At 47.3% G+C, this 10,665-nt stretch overlaps 1 protein-coding gene across 3 annotated transcripts; it reads right to left on the bottom strand.

Moving 5' to 3' along the window:
- Positions 1 to 460: 460 nt before the first annotated feature.
- LOC146889301 (X-linked lymphocyte-regulated protein 3C-like) lies at positions 461 to 10,177 on the bottom strand. 3 transcript variants are annotated; one of them, XM_087902894.1, is made up of 9 exons: positions 10,096 to 10,177; positions 8,207 to 8,349; positions 7,312 to 7,381; positions 6,630 to 6,664; positions 5,037 to 5,154; positions 4,094 to 4,193; positions 2,649 to 2,747; positions 1,150 to 1,245; positions 461 to 1,063 (listed from the first exon to the last, which is right to left on the bottom strand). In XM_087902894.1, exons 2-9 carry the CDS (start codon positions 8,310 to 8,312, stop codon positions 1,007 to 1,009), a joined length of 681 nt encoding a protein of 226 aa, XP_087759020.1. In that variant the 5' UTR covers positions 8,313 to 8,349; positions 10,096 to 10,177; the 3' UTR covers positions 461 to 1,006. The 3 variants fall into 3 exon arrangements, with proteins under 3 accessions (XP_087759020.1, XP_087759022.1, XP_087759021.1); XM_087902896.1 differs by having other exon boundaries at positions 8,207 to 8,430; positions 10,096 to 10,170; XM_087902895.1 differs by lacking the exon at positions 10,096 to 10,177 and adding an exon at positions 9,881 to 10,063.
- Between the last annotated feature and the right edge of the window lie 488 nt (positions 10,178 to 10,665).

Raw genomic sequence — 10,665 nt, 5'->3', positions numbered from 1 at the left:
AGGGAGAGCAATTACATGACTCATCCAAGCAAGTCTTAAATAAGTTCTTATTTGTTAAACAAAATGTTTCCAAGTAGATTTCCCATGGTATATGTATAGGTGTGTGTGTGTGTGTGTGTGTGTGTGTGTATGTATGCACACACACACACACACACACACACACACACACACACACACACATATATATATATGAAGGAAACCACAGGACAAGAGTCTTATGTGTACAGAAGACCTTATATATCACTGGGTTCACACACAACATGCACAATAAATTTGAAACACAAAACATTCTCAGTTACTGCTATCCATACAAAGAAGGAAATACATAAACCACGAGGAACTGAGCTATAGGCATACTAAGGATCAACTCTTAATGTGACAGGCAGATGACATCAGGTAGCAGACCACATTGCATTGAAAGACCTTATAAATTTTATCGGAAAGTGACATTTTCACATACTCGTCACAATACTCACATCTTTTTTTATTCAGGAGTTTTAATGACTACTACCAATTTCACTATTTCCGGGGCACAGATTTTCAAGTCTACAGGACGCATTCCCTTTGCAGGTTTATCGTCATTCCCATAGGCTCCATGACCGAACAAATGTAACAGCAGTATGCAGAGGCAAGAGTGTGTCTTCTTGAACTATTTCTCTCAAGATGGCAAGGGTGGAACAGTCTTGTGCCTTCTAATTTGGGAAAGGGATACTGAGGTACAAGACCCTACTGTATCGACATCAATGCACTGCTAACCATTAATTATGATGCTACCAAGATAAACTTGCCATTACGACCCGTGGGCTGGAGGATCCTATAGACATCTCTGGACTGCTGTCACACAAATCCTTCGGTTTCCTCGGGTTTTAGCAGAAAGGGGTATCTTTAAGAACAGGAGAACACAAGAAGGTGCAGCCGCTGAAGCCGCAAACCACAAGCAGCTTCTCCCGGAGAATTTCCATGAGAGAATCGCTGCCTTTGTATCGACTTTCGTTTCTTCAGAGTATTATGAGAATAACAGATCCAGGAGAGACGGTTGACCAGCAGCACTCTCTTGCTGGCGCTGTTAAGTACAAGGACATATTAAATGGGTTTAAAATAAACAGTGCTCGTCAAGCCTCATTTTGCCCTGAAAGGCCCAGTACTTACATTCAGCATCAGAAGTTTTATTTCCAAGGAGGCTATTAGACGTCTCAGCTCTTCAACCAGGGAATTTCCCTGAGAATCCCTCAGTTTTACAAGTTTCTAAGGTGAAAGAGACATGGGCAGAAATCAGCCTTGGTCATTTTGTTTACAAAGGCAAACAGCAATATTTAAAAGGGAGTAAATGTGGTGAAAAGACATCGTTTCATTTCTCCAAATAAAGCATACACCATGTGCAACGTGAAGATCCACCACCCACCAAAGAGACACAGACGTTACCACTCCAAAACCCACTGCTGAACGTTCAACCGGGAGGCAACAGCAGTTGGTGGTGGTGGTGGTGGGGCTCTGGGAAAGGTGCTTTGCCTAGCATGTGTGAGAGCCCGGGATCCCTCTCCCCGCAAATCAAGAAGAGTAAATGAAACCCAATGAAAACAGAGAGCATGAGGCAAGAGCACATTTACTGGCACTCACTTACTTCTTTTGGAGCTGAAGTAGATTGTCGTGTATCAATGAACACCATGAAACTAAAACTCAAGGTTTCCACCCCCTCAGTCCCTTTAGTAGTGAGTGAAATAGCACATGCCACATCTAAGTGGTTGTGTTAAATGCTCTTAGGGGTATAAAACTTCGCAAGACCTCTTCCACAGGGCACGCCACCCCTGTGACCTGGTGAACAGCCAGCCTAGCCACAGTGGCAAGAGACTTCCCGGTTCAGTGAGCCATCCTGTCTCAAAAAGATACGAAGGAGAGTGACTGAAGACACCCACAGCTGGCTTCTGACCTTCACACACACACAGAGGAACAGACACGTGCGTGTGCCTCAGTGCACCTACACACCCAAGTGAAAATGCACTGTGAGACAAGAACAGAGGGTCTGAAAAGCATCAATGCCCTGTACAATACGAACAACTCTGGATGAAATTGCCAAGGCAGCAATTCCTGCTTCAAAGGACTCTACCCACCATATGTGAACCCTCAAAGTAAAAACTCATCTTCTACTTAGGTTTACATGGAACCACGACACCATAAGGAAAATGCTGAAAGATGCTGTGGTACAATGGTCTTGCATTGTTTAATAAAACCCTGACTGGCCAGTAGCCAGGCAGGAAGTAGAGGTGGGGCCACGAGAACAGGAGAATTCTGGGAAGAGGAAAGGGTCAGTCTGCATTTGTCACCCAGACTAAAACGAAACAAGATGAGAATGCCTCGCTGATAAAAAGTACCAAGCCACGTGGCTTACACAGACAAGAATTATGGGCTGAGATGTAAGATATGAGAGTTAATGAGAAGACTGAGCCAATAGGCCAACCAGTTTATAAATAATGTAGACGTCTGTGTGCTTCTTTGGGACTGAATGACTGCGGGGCGGGGCGGGACAGAAACCTCTGTCAACAGGAAGATGTTTACAGGTAACTTTCCAAAGGCATAAACCAAAGCATGGAAGGAACGCCAGAGTATTCAATGCACCCATATGTAGGTTGCTTTCAGAATGTACAACAGACCTCCAAGTACTGTTCACACAGATCTTTAAATTCTTCCATTCTCTTCTTCTGGAGACCCAGAGATTGATGAATAAATTTTTGCTGCTCCTTAAAGGTCTTCTGCAACAGAGACAGTAAGAGATGTAAGAACAATTCAGGAAAACACAGAAAGATTACAAAAACACGACTCTGTATCATATTTATGCAAAACATATACAAGGAAATAACTAGTAATTTTTCAAACACAATGACCACTTCACATGAGTTACCAAAAACTAAAAAAAAAAAAAAATACCGTAGTAATGAGAATCACATTCATTTAATGGAAAGTTTTCCTAGTTAGCAGTATCTAAAACATTGCTGTTAGTTTCTGAAGACTCGAAAATCCATCCATTAGAGGCTGCCGTAGCTTGTGAACCCTCTGTGTTTATAGAAATTACCCTGAGATGGCCCCGTCGTCCCTCACTCCCTACATAGGAACCCACCTCCTTTTGTCCTTACCAGTAGGAGTAGAGCCCACAGCTGCCCTGCTTAACAGGGAAGGATTCTGTAAGACTTATGTCGGATACTGTCCTGGACCAATATATGAATGAACAGCTAAAAGTGTATTTTGAAAAAAATTCCGTGAGATGGAGACCTTAAGTATCTCTCCTCTCACGCCTAGCAATCTGAGGCACAGAGGTAAATTATTTTCGAGAGTGAGCATGGCTAGCAAGGGATTGAACCGTGACTGCATTCCAACTGGTGAGCTTGCAGGGGCCATGCTCCTGACCACTGGACTGGACCGGAGGCTGGGGGGGGCGCCTCCATCTCCCTCCTCATCCCACCCTTGGAAGTCAGAATCTCCAGGAGGGCAGCTCCATTCTCCACCAGAAAGAAAGAGTCCCTCAAAGACAGCACTGGTATTTGTGCCCCAAACCTCACAAAAACCTCATTCAAATCTCAGGGTTGGAGGGGAATCAGTCATCCCATGGCCATCAGGGCATGAAGCCTTGCCTTCCTCACCTCTGGGAGAGAGCTGCTCTGAACTCCAAGCACCGACTGCTAAGCCTCCACCTACTCTAACAGCCACAGGGACTGCTCTCACTCTGCCTCCCTCCTCACTGTGTCAGAAGGCTCTGTTGGGTCTCCTGCTCCTGGTGTCTGCACTTTGTGGGTGGAAGGGCTCCCTCTTAGGATACAACCCCATACCTTCTCCTGCACTCTCCAGGCAGTGCCTGCTCACCCGCCCCTGCCCCCACCATGCTGGCTCCTAACCCAACACTGACCTTGTCATTTCTCTGAGGGAAAAGGAACAATCCAGGGAGAAACGGTCAGTGGTCAGTCTCCAGTCACCTCATCAACCACCCTGCTTGCCTCCCTAAGTTCTCGTCTTGACACTTCCCTCCAGATGTGCTGCAGGAAGCCCTGCTACTTCTGATGCTGACACAATGGATTCCTTGAGAGCTAAGCTGCTTGATACTCACAGCGAGTTTTTTTGCATGTTTCTTGACTTCACCTGCATCCTCGGATAACTTTCTTTCCAAATTCTTCATCTGAAGAGAATAGTCTTGATAAAGTTTCTGTCTGTGAATGATAGCAAGGAACAGTGCGATACTCCATCCCAATATGTACAAAGTATATTCGAAGCAGGACTGACTTGCCCTCACTAACGCTATAGGTGGAGGATGGGGAAATGGCGTCTAAACTATGCTGACAGGGAAAAGGAAGCTGATGTGGACTATTTCATTTTGCATTGCAGCATTTTCTCCTCCCTGCTGAGAGAGAAGTACCGTCACATGCCTTTGTGACAGAAAACTCAGGAAGAACTATAGTTTTACTATCATTCCACAAATATTCGTCTGTCTGACAAACACAAATGTGGTTAGTTCTCTCTTTCTGAAGAGCAGGTCCAAGGAGCATGCACATCCGCTCCCATCAGAGAATTCTGCAGTGGCCTACCCGCTCTTCCTCAGGTTGCGCTAGTGTGGATCTCGGTACAGTAGCATGGTAAACACTGCTCCTGATAGCTAGCTATACGGCATTGGCGGCATGGGAGTTTCATTTCTATCGCATCGAACAGATGCCCGACTGACTGTGGGATGAATGCTTTGAGGATTACAAGCTCAACGTGCCCAGCACATTCACGCGATGCATGCACCTCTCATACTGTTCCATGGACTCAACAGAATGTGTCAAAATGGTCATCGTAATTCATCCCTAGGAAACGCAGCTGACTTTGGTTATGATGGGAGGCTATAACATGAGGAAAGGAAGTCTACCCTATACTGAAATGCCAAGCCAATCCGTTATCCAACTGAGCTTCTGGTCGGTGGGGGTCAGGGCTATTCCTCAACCTCTTGCCATCGTGCTTACTAACCAAATGTCAAAGCCTCTGGGGATCAAAACACCAAGAATCAACAACCGTACCTTTGCTCGCACTGGATTTGTAGAACATCCTCAAATTTCTGTTCCAAGGTTTCGAAAGACTCCGTGATGATCACTGTGAATCTTTCGCTGTTGCCCTGAAGAAAGTTCTTATTGGGCGCTGTAATGAAATACAATTTTGTAACCGCTAGTGTAAAGTTCCCTCAACTTTAGTTTTCAACTTGGAAAAACACTTGCTATTAATAGAGGGAAACAATCTGTCAACGACAAGAATATCTGCCTCCTTTCTTTCAGTCAAGAATTTCAGTGGTTATGACCTTGATGTGAAATTGGATAGCTGTACTCCAGTGTCTATATATTACCTACAAAACACAGCAAAGGGAACTTAACAAAACCAGCAAAAAAGGGTTTCAAATTGCTGTGTAATTTCTTCATGAGACATCATTATAAGGTAAAATTTAATCAATGTACATAATATGCTCCAGTTCAAGGACACATTCAGAGGGACTGTTGGGCCGCTTTGTGAAAAACACAAAAGTAGTCCGTTTACAAAGATCTCCAAAGGCTCAGAGATTACTGCATAGTCAGATGAAAATACTGTAACTATTGTAGCCATTGGAGCTTTTAGGCAAATTTGACAGGGTAGACACCCTGAATATTCCAACAGGGAACCACACTGATCATGAAGTCTGTGGTATTGGGGATGGAACCCAGAGCCTTAAGCCTAGAAGGCCAGTGCTCTTCCACCCAACTACATCCCTATCTTGACTCCTGAAGTTTTCTGATATGATTCTCTGTCAGAAAATTCTACGGAGCTCCTAACACGTTCTCAGTTTGTAAAGTTCTTTAACAGTTGTGTGACTGACTTCTGACAGAGAAATTTAAAGCAGGACTCAGTCTGCTCATACAATGTTCACAGTGCTGACATCAGCTTCCCACTGCATGTGCTATTCATTTACACATTAAATAGTGGTCAGGTATTTAAGGGAGGTTGGCCCTCACCCCTATACACACACACAGACACACACACAGACACACACACACAGACACACACACACACACAGAGACACACACACACACAAAGAGAGAGAGAGAGAGAGAGAGAGAGAGAGAGAGAGAGAGAGCGCTTTACTAATATACAAACAAGTAAAGTAATATGTGATATTTTGTTTGGACTGTTTTTCGAGACAGGGTTTCTTTCTGTAGCTTTTGTGCCTGTCCTGGAACTAGGTCTTGTAGACCAGGCTGGCCTCGACCTCACAGAGATTTGCCTGCCTCTGCCTCCCAAGTACTGGAATTAAAAGGCATGTGCCATCACCGCCCGGCTTAAAATGTGATATTAAAAACAGACATATCACTTGTGCAAATCAAAACCTTGAAGACGGATAATTACATCCAATTGTCAAAGATCCCACAGTTAGTAAATAACGGCATCTGCACCGCAGGGGCCATGTTCTTCAAATTGACAATTAACATGAATAGAGAGTCGGTAATCTAATAAATACTATTTTGACACTGAGGGTTTGAGAACAAGGCAGTAAATACACTCTCTTCTCTGCCAAGTGATACCTCCCTCGCCTTGCACTTCTAGGTTCAAACAATTTTCTCAAATTCCTGGTATCTCCAAGAACGTACCTTCAAATTCTTCAGATAAATTCTGTATTTTCTTCCTGCAAAGAAATCACATTTTTACTTCAATGTACATAAAAGGCCATTCTTTTGTAGTGAGTGGAAGAACTGGAGGGTGCCACACAGCCTACATACAATTCACATTTCAAGAACAGGCGTGTAGTTTTCTAGTCTTTTGTGTTCAGAGGAAGGGCGGGTGTGCATGCACCTGTGCCGACCTAGGAGGCAGAAGTGAGGTGTCCTCCTCTCTCCATGGTCACCTTATTCCTGTCAGACAGGCTCTATGAGAGGACCCGTAGTTTGTTGGAGGCATGAGATTTTCATTTCTTATCACACTGAACATCTGATCCACTGCGGGATGTTGCTTTGAGTCCCTTATGCTCAACGCACCCAAGTACATTCACGTGGCGCATGCGCCTTACTTGCTGCATTTACTTATTTATTTAATCTCGGCTTATTTTTGTTAGTCTGGCAGTCAGCAAGCACCCGCAATATCCCCCTGGCTCTGCCATGCCTCAGCCCTCAGTTCTGGACTTAAAAGGTGGGTGTGGCCATGCATGGCTTTATCTGTGGGTGCAGAGGGCCTGAACTCAGGCTCCTGTGTTTGCACCTTAAGCCTTCTTCCACTGAGCCCTCTCTCCAGCCAGACTTCTCTAAATTTATTTCGCGAAAAAATGAAACGTATCACCTGGCCTCTTGCCCTTCTGTTCCAGAGGAAGTAATGTCCTCACTGCTGACATCAATGACTTCTCTTCCTGCTGTATTAAAACGAAAGAGGAAAAATATTTTGAAACAAAGTGTGCTGTTCTCATCATCCCCCACGGAAAGCAGTGTCATTATTTCTAGATCCCATAGCCAGCAGCTGTTCCTTACACTCTTTCAAGTAGTCATCCGTGACGTCATGAACACACACAAATACATATCACATACACATCACACACAGAGACACAGACACACACACACACACAGAGACAGAGAGAGAGAGAGAGAGAGAGAGAGAGAGAGAGAGAGAGAGAGAGAGAGAGAAACCACTTTAGGCTTGACTCTCAGACCAGTTGGTCCAGGCACCTGTACAGGCCTTCCAGAGAGTCACTGTGACCCCTGTGTTTCCAGAGAGGCATGTTGACTAGGCATGTGGCAGGTTTCCTGTGTGGCAGAAATTTCAGGTGGGGGAACCTACAGGCACAAAAAAGCTTGAGCAAGAGTACTCAAGTACTCTTGAGTTTCATTAGTACCTGAAACCTCCTGCTATTCCAACAAAAGTTCATGCACATTATCCACTCAGTGCTACACCCACCGAGAGATTTTAGGATGTCCCCCGGGGTGGACACAGCCCTACAGGGGCCCTTCTGTTTTTGTTGTTGTTGTTTCTTTTTTTTTTAACCTGGGGTGATTGCATCTGGGTTCTTGGTGTCATGCTATGTAAGATTCAGATCCAGCCTTGGTTGTGTGCCAGCATTGTCAGGGGCTTTCCCACCCACCAGGAGATTCTAGGATGTCCCCTGTGGTGGACAGAGCCCTACAGGGGCCCATCTTGTTTGTTGTTGTTGTTATTATTGTTTCTTATTTTGTTTGTTTTTTACCTGGGGTGATTGCATCTGGGTTTTTGGTGTCCTCCGACATGGGATTCCGATCCAGCCTGGGATGTGCGCCAGCACTGTCACGGGCTTTCTTCTCCCTGCTTGACATGGCTAGAATCTTCTTGGGCTAGACAGGACTCTGGTCACTACAGATGCCAGGAGGAATTACAGGATGACAAGGGGAACAGGGGTTTGGACTCCACAGGATGTGGCCAGATGCCCTGGCGCTTGTAGTGCAGCAAAGAGAGGGCAAGAGGATGTCACCAAAGTTCAGTTCTGTGCCATATCTCTATCTGAACGTGGAGCTCTCCGACCCACTACCTCTCAAGATTGGTCCTCTGCTGCTTTCCCGACCCTTGGGTGGGAAAATCCTGGGCACTGCCTCCCGCCTGTAATACAGGGCACCAAATGCCCATGTCTGGTTGGGAACGCCAACCCACTAAGGGCCTACTCAGTCACCACGGCCACGTCTCCCAGCTCATAAGCTGTCCCACTCAGACTTCCCAATCCCTGTAGCCCTCTTGACCCCTCCCCAGCTTTGCACTCTGGGGCCTTGCTCAGTCCCATTTGAAAGCAAAGTTCCTGAGATGACCCCACAGGTTTCCCTTGGTCCTGCCTCTTTCAGATCCCACTGTCCTGGCACATGAGCTAAGTAAGGTTCCTCTCTGATCCCTCTCACAACTGGGGAGACTCATAACAGAGTTACCCAATAGCAAACCATCCACGAGGGTACTCTCCCACCCTGGGAGCTTCCTTCTCCTCAGAGAGTGGTCGTTCCTATCTAGGCCCCACCTCCCAATGCACATCTCTCTGACTGGCTACAAAGGCATACACGCCCGGGATTAAGTGGCCTAAAGTGGCACTTGTGATATCTGGATGCAGAAGTTGCCCAGAGGTCGGAGGCAGAAGGGGCCCAGTCCTGCCCAACTCCCTGCAGACAGGCATTTCTGTCGAGGCAGGGCCCTTGGCTGAACGTCAGTGAGCCCCAGATGTCCCTTGAGGACTCCAGCTGGCCACGAGGTCAAAAGCATGGATGGTCACTACTTCCCCTTCTGTACCTCATTGCCACACCCAGCTCTCTTCAAACCCGCCACCCTCAGAACCCCTTCATCCACTGCCCTCGGCGTTCTATTTCACTACCAGGCGAAAGCGGGCCTTTCAAACTTCACCTCACAGATTAACCTTGACCCTTCCGCCCCAAGATCCCACTCTCCTCCTCAAAGGGCTGTGCATCCCTGCTGACTTGGGCTCGCGATTGAGTCTGCTATTTACCCTGTCCCAGTCACCTCGGGTGACCACACTTGAGAATGCTCCTCGGAGAGGCTCCTTTCCCACTCCCATCAGACAGAGGCCCCACCTCTGGCACTCCTGAGGCTGCCTACAGGCCCTCGCATAGGTGTGAGGCCGTCCATCAGCCACCCATTCCCGACTCGGCCCCTACAGTTGCCTATGTACTTGATTAAAGTGCCCAGAGTTCCCTTTCAGACTGGGGAACCTGTCGAACTATTGCCAGTGGAAGCATCACAGGAGGACCCCGTTGTCCCGTCAGGACCCAAAGACCACAAGAAAGAAAGGAACAAAAGATGGCAGACGTGGTAGAGTCCCTACCACCTCTCTCAGGCCCCTGACTATGCCCCGCCCAATGGTCTAGCCCCCCCCCCCCACTGCCTTCATCACCTCTTTTCATTCTTGCCTCTGGCGCCTCTTCCAGCCTCAAGTGGAAGTGAGGCTCCCAAAGTCACCTCACAGGCCATCCTGGGCCCTCTTACTCTGTGGTCCCTCTGTCCTGCATCAAGAGCTTTCGTCTTGCGGATCCCTCTAAACCACCCCAGGAGCCCTGCCACAGTACCCTGAAACCCCCAAAACAAAGGAACAAAAATCCCGTCACTCACCTATGCGCCTCGGCTCGGCTAGACAGCCTCCATCCACTCAGAGGTTGGTCACGTTTAGTTTGGTCCCACCTCCCAACATAACGCTCTCTGATTGGCTGGCATGATAGACCTTGTGCATGCGCATTGGGGACCCAACGCTGTGCGCATGTGCCAAGGGGCCCACACGCCAGGCTCGACCAGTCAAGCCCTCTTGTTAAGGGATGGCCCACAGCCTCATTTCATTGGGCCGCAGTCACAGCCAGTTATGCCCATCTTCCCATGTGTGTGTCTCTGATTGGATGCAAAAGGAAGGGGCACCTGTGTGTCATGGAGGCCAGTGGGTTCGATGGGTTGCTCTCGTGACATGAAATGTAAGCACTTACACAGAGAGGTCAGGCGAGACTCCCAGGCTGCGCTGATCTGTCAGTCAGCCAGGCATTTACCCTTGGGCACAGCTGTTGAGCATGCCTGAGAGGTCTGCTGTGCTCTTTTCTCCAAATGGCGCTCTGGTGGCGTGATAGCCCGTGGTTGTATCTCAGAGGTCTCAGGTGTTCATTCTGTCCCCGAATAGTACACAGGGGTCAGCTGTTG

This window comes from Myodes glareolus, chromosome X (assembly GCF_982192425.1).
Source record: "Myodes glareolus chromosome X, mMyoGla1.1, whole genome shotgun sequence".
Taxonomy (NCBI): Eukaryota; Metazoa; Chordata; class Mammalia; order Rodentia; family Cricetidae; genus Myodes; species Myodes glareolus.
The sequence above is the reverse complement of the archived record's forward strand: the minus strand, read 5'-3'. Positions and strand labels throughout refer to the sequence as shown.